General features: G+C 47.3%; 2 protein-coding genes across 2 annotated transcripts in view; one reads left to right on the top strand and one right to left on the bottom strand.

The window, feature by feature from the left end:
- SLC5A10 (solute carrier family 5 member 10) overlaps positions 1 to 20,970 on the bottom strand; it is a 611,774-nt gene that overhangs the window by 279,250 nt on the left and 311,554 nt on the right. The window lies entirely within an intron of this gene.
- SACK1G (scaffolding CK1 anchoring protein G) overlaps positions 11,859 to 20,970 on the top strand; it is a 147,155-nt gene continuing 138,043 nt past the window's right edge. The window contains exon 1 of the mRNA XM_086940715.1: positions 11,859 to 13,434. Within this exon, the coding sequence (XP_086796841.1) occupies positions 12,949 to 13,434 (486 nt within the window). The 5' untranslated portion in view covers positions 11,859 to 12,948. The remainder of the gene's footprint in view (positions 13,435 to 20,970) is intronic.

Raw genomic sequence — 20,970 nt, 5'->3', positions numbered from 1 at the left:
AACTTGTTATGTGCTTTTGCCTCTGACCTCATAAAGAGTTCAGAGGAGTGTGTTAGTAAATAAATACATATATATTTTATATATATATCCTGTGTGGTGTCCTTTCATTTGGTCTATAAGGTTGACTTTACAACCATCACCATAAGGGTTGTTTGGACTGGTGCAAGGTGTTCACTAGAATAGTGAGCATCGTATACCAGGCCAACTTCTCACATGGCTATGCTGACGTTCGTCTTGCTGCAGGAGCATGGGTTAGTGGAGCTCGGGTTAATGTGAGTTTGGGATGAGGTTGAGTTATGTGTCTTGCAGCAGGTGGCCAGTCTGACGTGTGTCTTGCTGCGGGAGCATGGGTTAGTGGAGGCGCTGGGCTTGATGTGGGTAACCTGCAACCGGAGGATGGGCTGAGGTTGAGTTGTGCATCTTGCAGCAGAAGGTTGGGCTGACGTGGATGACGTTTAATTAAGTATCTTGCTGCAGGAGGCTGCGTTGAAGTTGAGTTGTGTGTCTTTCTGCTGATGCACTGGCTCACACAATGGGGATTCATGTATGCATCTTGAAGCAAGAGGTTGCAGCAGGAGGCTGGGCTGACATTGTGTGTCTTGCTGCAGGGGCATGGGTTTATGAAGCTGAGACTGATGTGTCAAAGGTTGAGTTGTGCATCTTACAGAAGGAGGTTGTGCTGAGTTGGAGTGCGTGCTGAGTTGGAGTGCGTGCCTTGCAGCAGGGCAGAAGGCTGGACGGCTGATGAGTTATGTATATTACAGCAGGATGCTGACTGTGTGACTTTAAGTTGTGTGTCTTGCAGCCAGGTGGTGGTCTGAGGTTGAGCTGTGTGTCTTGCAACAGGGGCACCATTACTCACGGAGCTGGGATTGGTGTATCTTATCTTACAGCAGGATGCTGACTGTGTGACTTTAAGTTGTGTGTCTTGCAGCCCGGTGGTGGACTGAGGTTGAGCTGTGTGTCTTGCAACAGGGGAACCATTACTCACGGAGCTGGGCCTGGTGTATCTGATCTTGCAGCAGGAGTTTGGGCGGAGGTTAAGTTGTGTGTCTTGCAACAGGGGCACCAGTACTCACAGAGCTGGACCTGGTGTAGCTTATCTTGCAGCAGGATGCTGACTGTGTGACTTTAAGTTGTGTGTCTAGCAGCCAGGTGGTGGTCTGAGGTTGAGCTGTGTGTCTTGCAACAGGGGCACCAGTACTCACAGAGCTGGGCCTGGTGTAGCTTATCTTGCAGCAGGATGCTGACTGTGTGACTTTAAGTTGTGTGTCTAGCAGCCAGGTGGTGGTCTGAGGTTGAGCTGTGTGTCTTGCAACAGGGGCACCAGTACTCACGGAGCTGGACCTGGTGTAGCTTATCTTGCAGCAGGATGCTGACTGTGTGACTTTAAGTTGTGTGTCTAGCAGCCAGGTGGTGGTCTGAGGTTGAGCTGTGTGTCTTGCAACAGGGGCACCAGTACTTACGGAGCTGGACCTGGTGTAGCTTATCTTGCAGCAGGATGCTGACTGTGTAACTTTAAATTGTGTGTCTTGCAGCCAGGTGGTGGTCTGAGGTTGAGCTGTGTGTCTTGCAACAGGGGCACCAGTACTCACAGAGCTGGGACTGGTGTATCTTATCTTGCAGAAGAAGTTTGGTTCTGAGGCTGAGTTGTGTGTCTTGCCTCAAATTGAGTTGTGTGTTTTGCTGCAGTTGGCGCGGGCTCACTCTCGGATCAGGCGGCTGTGTTTGCGCCGGGTCACAGGCACGGCCCTTTGCCTTGCTGGCTGCTTCGGGGCGGGGTTTGGCGGGGCTCCAGTGGGCGTGGCTCTGCTGTGCGTGTAATGACTGAGATCAGGGAATTTCGTGTCCTGTCCGCAGACAGACTCTGGGTGATCCGCACCTCGTGAGATGAGGAGGATCGCAGGTGTGGCTGGGAGGTGCCCTCGCCTTTCTCTCGCTCGCCTCTCCCCGCCCTCCCCAGCCTGGCTGCTCCCTGTCCGCCTCAGTGCTGCCTGCCGGTCACAGGCGTCTGGAAGCAGCTGGCGGGCGCGGGGACCCGGGGCACACACAGGAGGGGGCTCCAGCGATAGACCCCCCACCCAGTGCTCCACGGGGACCACCGATCCACAGTAGGGAACCGACACTTGTTCAGCACCTATTGAAACTGGACAACTGGTCTGTACTGGCAGCCGACCGGATCACCTGCGAGACGTAACGGAGCAACTACATCTGGGAATAAATCTGCTCTAAAATTAAGAAACTGATCGATTTCCTGTTGGAATCGATCAACTGAAGGAGAGAACCAGTGGTCGCAGGAGTGTTGCTCAGTTTCAAGGGGTGCTCACGGAGGCTGGGTTGCCGCCAGCCAGAAGTATCGACCCGCACAGCTTCAGGGAGCTACTCATCCCCCCACGAGCGGAAGTGACCTGTCCCTGCCTGCATGGAGGTGCCCTGACACGAGGAGTCAGACGCGAGTCACTCAAAACTTCAGGGAACTAAAACTCTGCCGTGGGCTCTGATTCAACCCAACTCAGCACAATACTGAAAAGTCACGTCTTTGTCTGTCTGTGGAGCAGTGGCAGAAGAAGGCAGCGAGCGTCTCTTTGTTTTCTCTTTTCCATCTGTGAATTGGCACATCTTTTACCTAATCCGAAACTCTCAGGAGGTCTTCTTTGGAGGTTTGTCCACATGAAATATTCTTTCTCCGGGATAAGATATGACCGGAGTGTTGTTGAGTAGCTTTGGTAGTACCTGGAAACAGCTCTGGAATAATTAATAGAATCTGAGCCCCGTTTTTATGCCACAATAAAGGCGCAGGAGCTGCAAACAAAAACAGACTTTGAAAAACAATGCGCCAGGAGTCCATTGGAAGAGGAAACTGGTGGTTCTAAAACATTAGGACACCACATTGCCTCTTGGAATTTCTTAGTATTTGGCTATAACAAGTGAGGCGCAATGGCTCTCTCTCAGGTCCAGTGTCTGGATAACAACAATGTGAACTGGCGGTCCAGCGAGTCGAAGCCAGAGTTCTTCTATAGTGAGGAGCAAAGGCTGGCGCTTGAGGCCTTGGTGACGAAGGGAGTGGACTCCTTCTATGAAGTCCTCAAGAAGGAAAACATCAGGGACTTCCTCTCTGAGTTGGAGCTGAAGAAGATCCTGGATCGAGTCGAGGCCTTTGACCCCGGGTCGAGTGGGCCCAAGGTGGAGGAGGGTAGTAGGGGATCTGGCAGTGGTGGGGATGGTGAAGATGGCGAAGGACCGATGTCTCTGCAGTATTGGCCGCAGAGGTCAGATCACTCCATCCCGGATTTGGATATGGGGTGGCCGGAGACCGTGGCGTACCGAGGTGTGACCAGAGCCACTGTGTATATGCAGCCACCAATGGATGGACAAGCGCATATCAAGGAGGTAGTCAGGAAGATGGTCACCAGTGCTCAGAAGGTGAGATGGTTTTTCTTAACTAAAATTACACTGAGGTTTCTTCTATCCACAGTGATGTGTATGCTGTTTGAGCAACAGGTATATAATGTAGTTATGTGATGCCACGCAAGAGATTAGTTGTGGTTCAATTACCCTTTGTCCTCCTCCTAATGCAGTGTTATCCTTGTACAGAGTTGTTCTACACCAGAGCGGCCCTTGGTAGCAGCCTGTCGCCCACCCTGGAGACACGTGTTTATAATAAACAGTTGCGTTAGTGTACAAATGACTTATAAGTGCATCTAAAAACCTGTTTCTTCCCGTAGAACTACCTTTTTGTACAGTTGTTGCCCTACAATGTGGGGATCTCAAGTTGCAAATACCTCGTTGTTCAGAAACATATTATCATGATTTGGTGATATCCATCCTGTGTTAGAACACAGAAACACAGGCTGAGCCTTATCTGGCTCAATTCCCAATATGGATGCCTGGACCACTAATGGTCAAATGCTTGGCGCAATGGTAATAAAACCTCCTGCAACTCTTCTATTTATGTATTTCAATTTGAAAAGGGCTTGATTTCCTTTGGGTAGTCTTTGCACTAAAGATTGAGGACCTAGCCAAGGGGACATATTTACTGATTGAAAAGCTAAAGTTTAGAGAAGTTTGCTGAAAGTGAGAAGGCGAGGAATGTTACAGTGATACTCCGCAACATTCTGGCAATCTCTCGGTAGCTGACATTCTCATCCTCTCAATCATTGGCCCGGTCTACTTACATGGGGAGTACTGAGTCACATAATTTAGGACAGTATGTCCCGCAATGCGCTGCCCAGGTTAATCTGCAACCCTGGGTACTATGCTGGTCATGGAGGCATTAAAGGCACTCCCCCAGGAGCAGAAAGAGTAAAGTTCAACCCCATAACTGACAAATTTTGTGTCTCTTTGCCTCATTTTCTTGGTTGGATTGAGCTAATATAATGAATGCCCTGGTGGACCAACTACTACTGTTGGAAAGCTCTGAAAGATGCTCTGAAATCTACCCCTGCCTTTGGGAGTGGTGCTCCAAACTCCATTCTGCAAAAGACACACTATTGATGGACGGAATACAGAACAAATCAAAACATTCACCCCCAGTCAAGAGATCTGGATTAAATCCATCATTCTTTTGCTCCCCATACCACCCAAGTTTAGACCTGGGCAAAGTATTTTTCAGCTAATCAGTCTTCTTGTTAGCCAAGATATTAACATTGAGCAATCACATCTGTGTGCCTACCTTACAGCTTGGCAACTTAGATTCTATTGTTTCTTTTGCTTCCTTTATCATTTCCTCAATGCTTCAAAGCCCTACTTCGTCCGTATGTACCTCAGAACAAATTACATAAATAATCTGTATAATTTATCTCTGTACATCATGAGTCAGTTGAAAGTGAATAGTTCTGGGTGACCCACAAAGCCAACTGGGTTTTGGATCTCATCCAGATATTAAAACATGGAGGTCAAGTTGGTTGAACCAGTTTACTTTGGGAGGGTGTCATGAATCACCATTTAGGCATCAACCAATTGGAACTCCAATACCAGATCTCCTACTGGTGAAGAAATGAGGGATGAGTCATGACACACTCCCCAAATAACTTGTTTCCACATACTCTACCCAAATGATTACTTAAGAAACATTTGAAATACGCGTTGGGGCCAATCAGATGGTACAGAGTTCTAAACCGAAATACTTTAATGTGGCTGTCAGAGGCATCAATTCAGCTTACATAAATGATCCTTATCAAAACCTGTAAAGTGTGAACTTTGAGGAAGTCAAATAACCTATTTCAATGGAGCAGCAACATATTTAACACCCAAGTTATTCGGTAACGCTCCTCTATCACTCTAGTTTGTTCACCGTCATCATGCGCAACCCTCATTTTCACAGGCACATTTCCAGATCTAAATCAAATATTTGACTCCTGCCAGAAAGGACACCAAGTTTGAACTGTTTGGAAAAGAGCTGCCGACGTAACAATGTAAGCTCCTCACCAGTGCCACATGGGTGCAACTGCTGGGTGTTGTGGGTGAACTCTTGTGAAGCAAGACCCTAATCTGGGTGTCATCCCTGAGAAGGCCTTTTTAAGAACCTATCCTGATGACTGGGGCACCACACGTACCATACTTGTTACGGTTTTCTGAAATGATTGCTTCATGAGTGGATGGATCGTTGCGATTTGTGTCAAAAATGACATGAGCAGGAAAAAACTAAAAACCCCGTCTTGTGTCTGCCAGCACTATGAGGTCAAGTGTCCTCCACTCTGGAGCGATGAAAAAACTCCTATTTTTATGTTCATGAACAAACCAAAGATATCAACGGTTTATATGTATCAGCTATGGATGACCATGTTTCCATCAGGCAAAAAACAGAGAAAACTGCCTGATAAATTCAATTGGCAGAATATCTCACCATACTACAAGGATTCTTATAAAGTCATCTTTGGAGCCATTGAATATATGTATATACATTCAGCAATTATGCTCAAAGAACACATGAGAGATCATCACTGTCATAATCCGAAGTTTTATAAAAAATGTATATTGTTTATTGTAATCATATCCATATAAATACATCCATACATATCACAACACAAGACATTCATAGATATAAAAGGGAATTACCATAAGCTCAGGAGTAACCATAGAAATACTCCCTAAGATGCTCCATTACACGTTTGGTGGGATGGTGACCACCACAACATTCATATTCCATTAGCCGCACAGTACATGTTCTCTCTACTTGGTACATGTTTTGGTCTGTCTAGGAGAGAGAGAGCGCGGACCACTTGGTGGTCAATCGGTCAATCATTCAGGAGTTTGTAAAGTGCACTACTCACCTGTTAGGGTCTCAAGGCGCGGGGGCAAAGCTGAAGTCTCATACGTGCTTTTAAGTATTGTGAAGAGATTGAGATGGGCTAAAGGACTGTTCAAGAGCAGGCCGGGTCAACCAAGTTCTGATGGCACAGTGCTTGCCACCTGTCTATAGCTTCCGCAACCGGTTTGTAGGGTGACACCTACTGGCACATAGGGCAGAAACCTGTATAGGGCATTTGACCTGGAGCTCGTCCATGTTTGGGAGCACTTGGGTTGTTTAAAGAGGGTTCATGGTGATGATCCAGGCAAATCTATCTAAAAAATTATGGCAAAACTGAAGACTGCGTCCGTCATTTAAGGTTTGTGCTAAATTTGGAGATAATACTGTGAAGCTGTGACAATACTACTGCTTGCCTTTACCACCTGAATGACAGATTTGCAGAAATTGTAAAAAGTAATCTGAAGTTATGTTCCCACACGTTTTTACGCACATTTATACATTTGATTCCCACCAGCCTTTTAGTGGCGGAACCATTCACAATGTTTCTGCAAACTACACTATGAATGTACATAAGTACTAGTACCACACATTTTTGCTGCTACTTCAAGTCAAAATATGCATGTCTTTGGTCTCACAAGGAGCTACACCAGGTGGATCAATTAGCAGTCTAGGTCGGCCTCAGACATCATTCGTTTTCAATTAATTCAATTCTTTTTACAATCTATATTTATACATCTTTGTACTCATTGTGTGGGCTCAATAAAGGGAATCTCTGCCTACAATATACATGATTCTTTCTTGAGCTGCGGCTTGTGCCATACCACCTTTTGGGAGACTCGGCTGAAGTTGAGTAGTGTGCCTTGCTACTAAGGCACAGGCTCACACAAGGGGGGTTAATGTATGCATCATCTTTAACCAGGAGGTTGGGCTGAGGTTGGATTGTGTATATTGAAGCCGGGGGTTGGACTGAGGTTGAGTTGAGCATCTTGGCAGAAGGCTTGGTTGAAGCTGGACCGTGTGACTTGCTGCAGAGACAGGGGCGTTACATGAGCAGCAGCTGTGTTACAGACGAGCACGTTCATTTTGTTAGGCACAGGGAGATTAAGTGATATGCCCAGAATCACAGGATTTGAGCTCCCTGCCGAACGTGGAACCCGGTTCCCCAGCTTCAAAGTCAGCCGCTCTCGCCGTTATCCCACATCCTCTTAAAGCAGGAGGTTGGACTGAGGTTGGCTTAAATGTCTTGCAACGGTGCACCAACTCACAGAGCTGGGACTGATGTGTCTAAATGCAGCCGGAGTTTAGGCTGAGGTTAAATTGTGTGTTTTTGCAGCAGATTGTGTAGGAAGGTGGATTTCTGACTATGGTTACCCCCAACTTTTTGTCTAGTGTTTAGCTCGTTTTCGACTTAGTTAGCCTGGGATCCTGCTATTCAGGGCCCCAGGCTATCTGCTCTCTCCTTAAAATGGACTCCATGTACCTTAGGTACATACCTAATTGGATATTGGGTCACCTTATAGAGTACCTTAGGTACCCAGGGCATAGGTGCACCCAAGGCCTACCAGGGGCTGCAGCATGTATTATGCCACCCCTGGCTGGCCATCCATATTGACAAAACTGGCTGATCACTCAGCTGGGGCAAGGTCGTGTAATCACCCCTTGCTTAGCTGTAGTATCCCTACACCTACTATATATATAGACACATAGTTACCTATAAGTCACTCTATGGCAGGCCTTAACAATCCTGGAGGCAGAGTGCTTGGTAATATGTGAGATGGTGCTATAGCATGAGCTGAGCCTGTCTGCAGATTTCGGAACCATGTCCTTATAGCTGTTCTATGATATTGCCATACCATATACTTTTAAGTGCATTATAATCCTTGTGGTTAATGCTAACTTTGGTTTGGCTTTATCAAAACATGTGGTGTAAGGTGTCATACACTTTGGAATGCTACCCCCTTGCCAATTCTGGTGACGGGGGTAGCATTCCACCCTTCTAGAGGGAGAAGACATGTTAGAGTACTGTACCCTGTTAAAGTTAACCAGAGCCCCAGCATCACAAAATGGATGCTGCTGCCATAGACACAAGTCTCACCTGCTGCTGCTGGGAGTCCGTCCAGTCAGGGAGGCCTGGACAATAGGTTTCCTGCCTGGGGAGGTGCGAGCACCACCCCAGACAGGACTTTGTGCATTGGGACAGGGAGGGCTGAATAGATTGAGACACTGCCTGGAGCACACTAGGTGCTTCATGCATACCCCAGTTCAAACCGGTTGCCGGGGCACTCCAGCCCCAGCTCTGGTGCGAAACTGGACAAAGGAAAGGGGGTGTAACCACCCCCCTTCCGGGTCCCACCCACAGGAGGGACCTGGAAACTAAACCAGCCCCCTTTAGTTGTATAAAGGTAGGAGCTGACCCAGGAGACTTTAGATTAATCCTGGAATCGTCTTGAGACGAAACTCTGGACCCTTCGACATTCACCTGAGCTGAAGACTGAAGAAATCTCCCTTGTGGCCAAGGAGTGACCACCCTGGGCAAACAGGCACCATCCAGCAACTCAACGGCTTGCTTTGTCCCCGTTCCTGCCGGAACCCGAGCACAGAGCCTGACAAAACCTCAAGTCCCGGACCTCTCTGACCCCGCTGCACGACTCCAGCACAGCTAAAACCCGTGGAAGGCGTCGGAACCCGTGGAATCAGGCAACTTGGAAAGTCTTCAACTTGCTACCAGCGCAGCTCCTGAGGCATCCTCGAAGCTGTGCACTGGGGACTGAGACACCCCGTCACCGAGCTCCACCTGCACCGAAGACCAGCCCTCCACACTCCACGAGATCTGCGTGGGGCCCTTCTGCTTGTGTTCTGCTCAACGCGTTGTCCTGTTGCTGGCCCGTTGGCTAGTAGCCCTGTGGCGACGATCCTCTTGAAAATCCATCGCTGGTCTGGTTGCTCCAGACTGGCCCTTGCTTCCCTGCAAAGGTGAAGTACCTCAGACTCTCCTGGTCTGCACCAGAAGCCTTTTTTGTATCCTGCGTGTGTTGCCTTTGCTTAGGCGTGTTGGCTCCGTTCTTGAAGCCGACCCCTCCATCTGCGAGAACCTTCGTGGGACAGCTCCTCTCCAGCACCTGGTCGTCCTCGACGCCTCCTGGTCCGCGTGGCTGTAACGACAAGCTTCACGACAGTTCCTGATTGCTCCTCGATGACGTCTGGTACCTTCCTGGTTCCACCCGGTCACTGGCTAGTGACCTAGACTCTGTCCCCACTGCTTTCAGGTCTTCTTCAACTACGATCCACCCTTGGATCCACCTGGACATCTTCCTCCTGGTCGCCTGCAGCATCTTCTTCCAAGGCTCCATAGGAATCAACGAGAAAACCCGACACACTTTGACACCTATGCACCCGCAGCCCGTGGGTGAGGTAACGCGAGTACTTCGGTGCTCCTGTAGGGATTGACTATCCTAGTGTCCAGTTTTGTTTGTTGTATCTTCCTAGTTAGACCGGAAGTGTCCTAAATCTCCATTTACTTACCTTTTAAATACCCATTAACTTTCTATTGACTCTCGCGTGAGTGTACTGACACTGCACGCGCCGCCTGTGAGCCCCCAACTCCTAACCTAAGGGTCAGATAGTGTAGCCCCAGCGATTCCCCAGGCCCTAGGCCTTCTCCTTTCCCGAGTTGTGGTTTTTATACCACTTACTTAGTATATGGTTTTACGAGCCCCTAGGGCCTAACTGTAAATTGTGCTATTTAAAGTATTTCTAAGTGTAACTTGTTATGTGCTTTTGCCTCTGACCTCATAAAGAGTTCAGAGGAGTGTGTTAGTAAATAAATACATATATATTTTATATATATATCCTGTGTGGTGTCCTTTCATTTGGTCTATAAGGTTGACTTTACAACCATCACCATAAGGGTTGTTTGGACTGGTGCAAGGTGTTCACTAGAATAGTGAGCATCGTATACCAGGCCAACTTCTCACATGGCTATGCTGACGTTCGTCTTGCTGCAGGAGCATGGGTTAGTGGAGCTCGGGTTAATGTGAGTTTGGGATGAGGTTGAGTTATGTGTCTTGCAGCAGGTGGCCAGTCTGACGTGTGTCTTGCTGCGGGAGCATGGGTTAGTGGAGGCGCTGGGCTTGATGTGGGTAACCTGCAACCGGAGGATGGGCTGAGGTTGAGTTGTGCATCTTGCAGCAGAAGGTTGGGCTGACGTGGATGACGTTTAATTAAGTATCTTGCTGCAGGAGGCTGCGTTGAAGTTGAGTTGTGTGTCTTTCTGCTGATGCACTGGCTCACACAATGGGGATTCATGTATGCATCTTGAAGCAAGAGGTTGCAGCAGGAGGCTGGGCTGACATTGTGTGTCTTGCTGCAGGGGCATGGGTTTATGAAGCTGAGACTGATGTGTCAAAGGTTGAGTTGTGCATCTTACAGAAGGAGGTTGTGCTGAGTTGGAGTGCGTGCTGAGTTGGAGTGCGTGCCTTGCAGCAGGGCAGAAGGCTGGACGGCTGATGAGTTATGTATATTACAGCAGGATGCTGACTGTGTGACTTTAAGTTGTGTGTCTTGCAGCCAGGTGGTGGTCTGAGGTTGAGCTGTGTGTCTTGCAACAGGGGCACCATTACTCACGGAGCTGGGATTGGTGTATCTTATCTTACAGCAGGATGCTGACTGTGTGACTTTAAGTTGTGTGTCTTGCAGCCCGGTGGTGGACTGAGGTTGAGCTGTGTGTCTTGCAACAGGGGAACCATTACTCACGGAGCTGGGCCTGGTGTATCTGATCTTGCAGCAGGAGTTTGGGCGGAGGTTAAGTTGTGTGTCTTGCAACAGGGGCACCAGTACTCACAGAGCTGGACCTGGTGTAGCTTATCTTGCAGCAGGATGCTGACTGTGTGACTTTAAGTTGTGTGTCTAGCAGCCAGGTGGTGGTCTGAGGTTGAGCTGTGTGTCTTGCAACAGGGGCACCAGTACTCACAGAGCTGGGCCTGTTGTAGCTTATCTTGCAGCAGGATGCTGACTGTGTGACTTTAAGTTGTGTGTCTAGCAGCCAGGTGGTGGTCTGAGGTTGAGCTGTGTGTCTTGCAACAGGGGCACCAGTACTCACGGAGCTGGACCTGGTGTAGCTTATCTTGCAGCAGGATGCTGACTGTGTGACTTTAAGTTGTGTGTCTAGCAGCCAGGTGGTGGTCTGAGGTTGAGCTGTGTGTCTTGCAACAGGGGCACCAGTACTTACGGAGCTGGACCTGGTGTAGCTTATCTTGCAGCAGGATGCTGACTGTGTAACTTTAAATTGTGTGTCTTGCAGCCAGGTGGTGGTCTGAGGTTGAGCTGTGTGTCTTGCAACAGGGGCACCAGTACTCACAGAGCTGGGACTGGTGTATCTTATCTTGCAGAAGAAGTTTGGTTCTGAGGCTGAGTTGTGTGTCTTGCCTCAAATTGAGTTGTGTGTTTTGCTGCAGTTGGCGCGGGCTCACTCTCGGATCAGGCGGCTGTGTTTGCGCCGGGTCACAGGCACGGCCCTTTGCCTTGCTGGCTGCTTCGGGGCGGGGTTTGGCGGGGCTCCAGTGGGCGTGGCTCTGCTGTGCGTGTAATGACTGAGATCAGGGAATTTCGTGTCCTGTCCGCAGACAGACTCTGGGTGATCCGCACCTCGTGAGATGAGGAGGATCGCAGGTGTGGCTGGGAGGTGCCCTCGCCTTTCTCTCGCTCGCCTCTCCCCGCCCTCCCCAGCCTGGCTGCTCCCTGTCCGCCTCAGTGCTGCCTGCCGGTCACAGGCGTCTGGAAGCAGCTGGCGGGCGCGGGGACCCGGGGCACACACAGGAGGGGGCTCCAGCGATAGACCCCCCACCCAGTGCTCCACGGGGACCACCGATCCACAGTAGGGAACCGACACGTGTTCAGCACCTATTGAAACTGGACAACTGGTCTGTACTGGCAGCCGACCGGATCACCTGCGAGACGTAACGGAGCAACTACATCTGGGAATAAATCTGCTCTAAAATTAAGAAACTGATCGATTTCCTGTTGGAATCGATCAACTGAAGGAGAGAACCAGTGGTCGCAGGAGTGTTGCTCAGTTTCAAGGGGTGCTCACGGAGGCTGGGTTGCCGCCAGCCAGAAGTATCGACCCGCACAGCTTCAGGGAGCTACTCATCCCCCCACGAGCGGAAGTGACCTGTCCCTGCCTGCATGGAGGTGCCCTGACACGAGGAGTCAGACGCGAGTCACTCAAAACTTCAGGGAACTAAAACTCTGCCGTGGGCTCTGATTCAACCCAACTCAGCACAATACTGAAATGTCACGTCTTTGTCTGTCTGTGGAGCAGTGGCAGAAGAAGGCAGCGAGCGTCTCTTTGTTTTCTCTTTTCCATCTGTGAATTGGCACATCTTTTACCTAATCCGAAACTCTCAGGAGGTCTTCTTTGGAGGTTTGTCCACATGAAATATTCTTTCTCCGGGATAAGATATGACCGGAGTGTTGTTGAGTAGCTTTGGTAGTACCTGGAAACAGCTCTGGAATAATTAATAGAATCTGAGCCCCGTTTTTATGCCACAATAAAGGCGCAGGAGCTGCAAACAAAAACAGACTTTGAAAAACAATGCGCCAGGAGTCCATTGGAAGAGGAAACTGGTGGTTCTAAAACATTAGGACACCACATTGCCTCTTGGAATTTCTTAGTATTTGGCTATAACAAGTGAGGCGCAATGGCTCTCTCTCAGGTCCAGTGTCTGGATAACAACAATGTGAACTGGCGGTCCAGCGAGTCGAAGCCAGAGTTCTTCTATAGTGAGGAGCAAAGGCTGGCGCTTGAGGCCTTGGTGACGAAGGGAGTGGACTCCTTCTATGAAGTCCTCAAGAAGGAAAACATCAGGGACTTCCTCTCTGAGTTGGAGCTGAAGAAGATCCTGGATCGAGTCGAGGCCTTTGACCCCGGGTCGAGTGGGCCCAAGGTGGAGGAGGGTAGTAGGGGATCTGGCAGTGGTGGGGATGGTGAAGATGGCGAAGGACCGATGTCTCTGCAGTATTGGCCGCAGAGGTCAGATCACTCCATCCCGGATTTGGATATGGGGTGGCCGGAGACCGTGGCGTACCGAGGTGTGACCAGAGCCACTGTGTATATGCAGCCACCAATGGATGGACAAGCGCATATCAAGGAGGTAGTCAGGAAGATGGTCACCAGTGCTCAGAAGGTGAGATGGTTTTTCTTAACTAAAATTACACTGAGGTTTCTTCTATCCACAGTGATGTGTATGCTGTTTGAGCAACAGGTATATAATGTAGTTATGTGATGCCACGCAAGAGATTAGTTGTGGTTCAATTACCCTTTGTCCTCCTCCTAATGCAGTGTTATCCTTGTACAGAGTTGTTCTACACCAGAGCGGCCCTTGGTAGCAGCCTGTCGCCCACCCTGGAGACACGTGTTTATAATAAACAGTTGCGTTAGTGTACAAATGACTTATAAGTGCATCTAAAAACCTGTTTCTTCCCGTAGAACTACCTTTTTGTACAGTTGTTGCCCTACAATGTGGGGATCTCAAGTTGCAAATACCTCGTTGTTCAGAAACATATTATCATGATTTGGTGATATCCATCCTGTGTTAGAACACAGAAACACAGGCTGAGCCTTATCTGGCTCAATTCCCAATATGGATGCCTGGACCACTAATGGTCAAATGCTTGGCGCAATGGTAATAAAACCTCCTGCAACTCTTCTATTTATGTATTTCAATTTGAAAAGGGCTTGATTTCCTTTGGGTAGTCTTTGCACTAAAGATTGAGGACCTAGCCAAGGGGACATATTTACTGATTGAAAAGCTAAAGTTTAGAGAAGTTTGCTGAAAGTGAGAAGGCGAGGAATGTTACAGTGATACTCCGCAACATTCTGGCAATCTCTCGGTAGCTGACATTCTCATCCTCTCAATCATTGGCCCGGTCTACTTACATGGGGAGTACTGAGTCACATAATTTAGGACAGTATGTCCCGCAATGCGCTGCCCAGGTTAATCTGCAACCCTGGGTACTATGCTGGTCATGGAGGCATTAAAGGCACTCCCCCAGGAGCAGAAAGAGTAAAGTTCAACCCCATAACTGACAAATTTTGTGTCTCTTTGCCTCATTTTCTTGGTTGGATTGAGCTAATATAATGAATGCCCTGGTGGACCAACTACTACTGTTGGAAAGCTCTGAAAGATGCTCTGAAATCTACCCCTGCCTTTGGGAGTGGTGCTCCAAACTCCATTCTGCAAAAGACACACTATTGATGGACGGAATACAGAACAAATCAAAACATTCACCCCCAGTCAAGAGATCTGGATTAAATCCATCATTCTTTTGCTCCCCATACCACCCAAGTTTAGACCTGGGCAAAGTATTTTTCAGCTAATCAGTCTTCTTGTTAGCCAAGATATTAACATTGAGCAATCACATCTGTGTGCCTACCTTACAGCTTGGCAACTTAGATTCTATTGTTTCTTTTGCTTCCTTTATCATTTCCTCAATGCTTCAAAGCCCTACTTCGTCCGTATGTACCTCAGAACAAATTACATAAATAATCTGTATAATTTATCTCTGTACATCATGAGTCAGTTGAAAGTGAATAGTTCTGGGTGACCCACAAAGCCAACTGGGTTTTGGATCTCATCCAGATATTAAAACATGGAGGTCAAGTTGGTTGAACCAGTTTACTTTGGGAGGGTGTCATGAATCACCATTTAGGCATCAACCAATTGGAACTCCAATACCAGATCTCCTACTGGTGAAGAAATGAGGGATGAGTCATGACACACTCCCCAAATAACTTGTTTCCACATACTCTACCCAAATGATTACTTAAGAAACATTTGAAATACGCGTTGGGGCCAATCAGATGGTACAGAGTTCTAAACCGAAATACTTTAATGTGGCTGTCAGAGGCATCAATTCAGCTTACATAAATGATCCTTATCAAAACCTGTAAAGTGTGAACTTTGAGGAAGTCAAATAACCTATTTCAATGGAGCAGCAACATATTTAACACCCAAGTTATTCGGTAACGCTCCTCTATCACTCTAGTTTGTTCACCGTCATCATGCGCAACCCTCATTTTCACAGGCACATTTCCAGATCTAAATCAAATATTTGACTCCTGCCAGAAAGGACACCAAGTTTGAACTGTTTGGAAAAGAGCTGCCGACGTAACAATGTAAGCTCCTCACCAGTGCCACATGGGTGCAACTGCTGGGTGTTGTGGGTGAACTCTTGTGAAGCAAGACCCTAATCTGGGTGTCATCCCTGAGAAGGCCTTTTTAAGAACCTATCCTGATGACTGGGGCACCACACGTACCATACTTGTTACGGTTTTCTGAAATGATTGCTTCATGAGTGGATGGATCGTTGCGATTTGTGTCAAAAATGACATGAGCAGGAAAAAACTAAAAACCCCGTCTTGTGTCTGCCAGCACTATGAGGTCAAGTGTCCTCCACTCTGGAGCGATGAAAAAACTCCTATTTTTATGTTCATGAACAAACCAAAGATATCAACGGTTTATATGTATCAGCTATGGATGACCATGTTTCCATCAGGCAAAAAACAGAGAAAACTGCCTGATAAATTCAATTGGCAGAATATCTCACCATACTACAAGGATTCTTATAAAGTCATCTTTGGAGCCATTGAATATATGTATATACATTCAGCAATTATGCTCAAAGAACACATGAGAGATCATCACTGTCATAATCCGAAGTTTTATAAAAAATGTATATTGTTTATTGTAATCATATCCATATAAATACATCCATACATATCACAACACAAGACATTCATAGATATAAAAGGGAATTACCATAAGCTCAGGAGTAACCATAGAAATACTCCCTAAGATGCTCCATTACACGTTTGGTGGGATGGTGACCACCACAACATTCATATTCCATTAGCCGCACAGTACATGTTCTCTCTACTTGGTACATGTTTTGGTCTGTCTAGGAGAGAGAGAGCGCGGACCACTTGGTGGTCAATCGGTCAATCATTCAGGAGTTTGTAAAGTGCACTACTCACCTGTTAGGGTCTCAAGGCGCGGGGGCAAAGCTGAAGTCTCATACGTGCTTTTAAGTATTGTGAAGAGATTGAGATGGGCTAAAGGACTGTTCAAGAGCAGGCCGGGTCAACCAAGTTCTGATGGCACAGTGCTTGCCACCTGTCTATAGCTTCCGCAACCGGTTTGTAGGGTGACACCTACTGGCACATAGGGCAGAAACCTGTATAGGGCATTTGACCTGGAGCTCGTCCATGTTTGGGAGCACTTAGGTTGTTTAAAGAGGGTTCATGGTGATGATCCAGGCAAATCTATCTAAAAAATTATGGCAAAACTGAAGACTGCGTCCGTCATTTAAGGTTTGTGCTAAATTTGGAGATAATACTGTGAAGCTGTGACAATACTACTGCTTGCCTTTACCACCTGAATGACAGATTTGCAGAAATTGTAAAAAGTAATCTGAAGTTATGTTCCCACACGTTTTTACGCACATTTATACATTTGATTCCCACCAGCCTTTTAGTGGCGGAACCATTCACAATGTTTCTGCAAACTACACTATGAATGTACATAAGTACTAGTACCACACATTTTTGCTGCTACTTCAAGTCAAAATATGCATGTATTTGGTCTCACAAGGAGCTACACCAGGTGGATCAATTAGCAGTCTAGGTCGGCCTCAGACATCATTCGTTTTCAATTAATTCAATTCTTTTTACAATCTATATTTATACATCTTTGTACTCATTGTGTGGGCTCAATAAAGGGAATCTCTGCCTACAATATACATGATTCTTTCTTGAGCTGCGGCTTGTGCCATACCACCTTTTGGGAGACTCGAAATACATGTGAAATCATAAAATGTGAAAAATGTTCTCTGCCGAGGGGTGAATACATGGCGTGTGTGCGTCACGGCCACGCGACTTCCAAACCGTTAATGCTCTCCCAGTGTTCGGAACTAGAATGAGCTCCTTGTGCAACAGCAGCATTTTTTGTGAGGTCTTCTGCGAGTTGAGGCGGCACGCCGTTAAACTCTCGCTCGGCTGACGTGCAGTCCAGACTGCGGAGGCGGGACCGGAAGCGGAAGTGCTGGCAGAGACCAACAGGCATCCGCGAGACCCATACCGCTGTGAACTTTAAACTGCCAGCCTGGCAGGGTTGGACTGGTCATGAGGGACGCTGGGAAAACCCTAGAAGTCGTGTTAGGTAACCGGATTATCCCATTCACCAGGGGAACGGATTTCTGGCCCAGAAGGTTCATATTAAAACTCTATACATTCTGGAAATTGTAGTACTGGTTCACCACAAGTGAATGAATTGCTCCACTTTTTCAGATTATATTCGTATATGGTGTCCCTCGTGGTATGGGGCCCCTTGTATTCATTGGGGTTGTTATTAGGGCCGATTGGCCTGAAAACAGCTTCGAGCTCCACTCTATATTCTTAGGTGCTCATAGATAAATTGCTTCTGCTGAGAAATATGATTCTGGTTAATAAGTCAGACACTTAAATCATTGGAATATATAATTAGTTTCACTTTAAAAAAAATGGATTTAAAACTTCTCGCTTTTAGTCAATATTTGTGGGGAAATGTGCTTTAAAAATAGATCTTTACCAACGGGGTAGCTGCACGTTTTACAGGAATGTGTTAATAACTTCCAAGAGGCATGGGTTCAAATTCCGCAACAGCGATTCAGTCTCGAGAAAAACGAGGTCACTGTTGGGTGATGTAAACAGTCCTTAGATGCAGCGCTGCAAAGCCACAGGCCTGACCGCAGGAAGCGCTATAGAAGACAAGCGATTATTGTATCCCAAGATCACAATGAAGACTTCACATAAGTGTAGGTTGTCACTGCGGTTCACTGGAGCGAGGAAGCCGGGAGCAGCCAAGGATGGCGAAATCATAAATACTGACACAGCTGTTGTCCTGGGTTGGCCTCTAGTTTCCTCAGGGAAACCTTGTCTAGCATCCGTGAAAGAACCATTCAGCCATAAGCACTGGATGCTAATTAGCAGTAACCAGGAGCAACAGTTGTTAATGCTGCCTAGACGATTACTAACTGTTGCCTAGACGATTCTTAAAAGTTTTTTAAGCAAATGGAGGCAGAACTGATGTGTTACAAATGGAGGCAGAACTGAGGTGGCCGGGTCTGGTGGCTCAGTGGACTATTGTGTCCACTTCAGGGACCTGTGTTCGACCTCATGGTCACAGGTTCAAATCCCGGTGGGTCCACTCAGCCTTTCATCCATCTGAGGTCGACAAAATGAGTACCATTGAGTTGGGTAACAATAAACATCTGTTATTCAGAGCCAAGATACCTCCGGATGAACGTGCGCTTCACAAATACACGTTATGTTATGTTAGGTTTTAAAAAATGTAGAAGATTTTATTAAATAAGCTACGCAAGTTTCATTTTCTTGTGCTTCGAGATCCCAAAACGTGCATAAAAATGGTCAGTATTTTCCTCTGGGAACGATAGCAACCCTGCCTAGCATGTCTTTTTGTAGTTTTCACCCCTGGCCTTTCAGCACCAAACAAGAAGCAGTCAGGGATAAAGATGGGCCCACCGTGTAATGGCATCAGTTGTCGAAGAGTGTGTTATTTTAGCTGACTTTGGTGAATGGCGCCTGTTTGAAGTCCAGGATGAGGCGACTCAGGCCTACCAACCTTGAAAATACTTTCACCTTGAGAGAGGGAGTGTGGGCTGGAGGGGTTGGGGATTTGAGTCCAGTTCTGCCCCTCCAGCCACAGAGGGGCACTGAGGAGGAGCAGGCCACGAAGACTGCCAGGCACAGCAAGATCTCTAGTCACCCAGACCCTTCCCCAAAACTACAAATGAAAGCGGGGAGTTTGCAAACCTCCTGACAGACATCAGTACTGCTTGAGCTGGAAACCAAATATGTGCAGGGGCTTCCAACTACCATGAGCTACACTGCTGTTCACAGGAACACTGTATGAAGAGATCTGGCATTGTGTGACACACGTCTGCAAATAGAAGATATCCCACAGCAACCAACAAACATTAGTGGGGGTTCACTGGTGGTCAGGGTAGGGTGACCAGATGGACACCTCTTCCCCATTCCTGTGCTTTGACATTAATTATCAGCACGTGTGTTTGTCCAACTGTCTCAATTAAAATGAACCAAGACCACAACTCCCAGAATGCATCATTATGCAAAAGCAAAGTCTAGGAACCGAAAAGTGGTATCCCTAATGACATGTAGCCATCTAGTCACCGTTATTGCATCACTATATTATACTTATCCTATGGGAGAAAACATGAATGGCCTTTTCCTAAGTGGTAACGAAGAGTGCACCATCAGCACGCCCCTCTGTAATGTTAAGGCAGTGGCGTAGTTGGGGGGAAGGTGTTGACACTCGTCGTTATTTGTGAGCCTTTCCTGTCCTGTCACTGCAGACAGAAGATCTTAAAAATGCAGGACACTGATAACGGAGGCCAGCAAGGAAAGTTAATTACAACAAAGAAATTAAGAGGAAAATAGAGGGAAAGAAAGAGAGAGAGAAGGGGCTGGAAAGAGGAGGGAGATGAAAGGGAATATGAAAATAAACAAGAAACTTAGACGGGAAGGAAGGGTAACAAGTATGAAAAGATGGATTAAAGGAGTGGACTGATGTAAGGATAAAACAATATTTGCACGAGGGAGAGGAAGAAAGTGACTGGAATAATAAAAGTCTGGATGAATAGTCGCCTGGATGGAGGTGTGGAAGGATGGATTGCTGGATTGATAAAAGGAGGGTGAATTGATGGATGGAGAATGGATGGATGGGTAACAGGATCTATGAATGTTTGGAAGTGTGAGCGGAAGGATGGGTGGATAACAGGGTGGATGGATGGAATGTGAAAGGATGAATGAAAGTATGAAAAGATGATGTATACATGGAAGGCTGAAAGATTAACGGAAGGGGTTAATAGGGGACCTCATCTAGGGTCTGTAGGGCTTACTCCCTTCGCTCACCCAATGACATTCGAGGTATGGTTCAAAGTGGGGGGTATTTTAAATTGCTGGCTACCCCCTTGTGTCAAGGATCCGATTGTCCCTAAAGTGCGTCAGTTAATTAGACCCGGTCGGTCGGGTCCTGATGCAAACAAGATAGAGACGCGGGAACGGAAACTTCTGAAGGCAGCCGTGGTTTTGCGCGATAAAAATCTCTCTCACCGCAAGAATATCATCTGTCTGTGTGCGCCACCTCCGCGTTGGCTCTGGCCAGGTGCGCACTTCCTGTTGACGGCGGTTTTCACCTCAGGATTCCCATTGCCTTCACACCATTCCCAGGGCAGGGCACGCAGGGGGCGGAGCTATGACCGGGTGGTTGAGGCTTTCATGCCTTAATCCTCAATTTACAGGGCGGAATAAGATTTAAACAAGCGATCATGCGTCATGACCTCGTGCTCTCCCTTCCCTTTATGCGCCATACCTTCATCCCACCCTAATAGCGCCTCCTCTTCTCGCAACAGCACCTTGAAGCAGCCCAGGGGGCACATGAGCGTACAAGTTATGCAAGACTAATGTGACATGAAATTGGCTAAACAGTGCGATAATTGTTCATTTGAAATGCAAAATAAAAACACCAAATCCAAGACGGCATAATTTTAGAAACCCTTTGGGGTTGTGTAGATCTAGAAGATGAGGCCGAAATTATTATTAAAGCAGAGATACAAATGTGATGTTTAAAAAAGAATACTGTCGA

This window comes from Lissotriton vulgaris, chromosome 10 (genome assembly GCF_964263255.1).
Source record: "Lissotriton vulgaris chromosome 10, aLisVul1.2, whole genome shotgun sequence".
Classification (NCBI taxonomy): Eukaryota; Metazoa; Chordata; class Amphibia; order Caudata; family Salamandridae; genus Lissotriton; species Lissotriton vulgaris.
The sequence above is the reverse complement of the archived record's forward strand: the minus strand, read 5'-3'. Positions and strand labels throughout refer to the sequence as shown.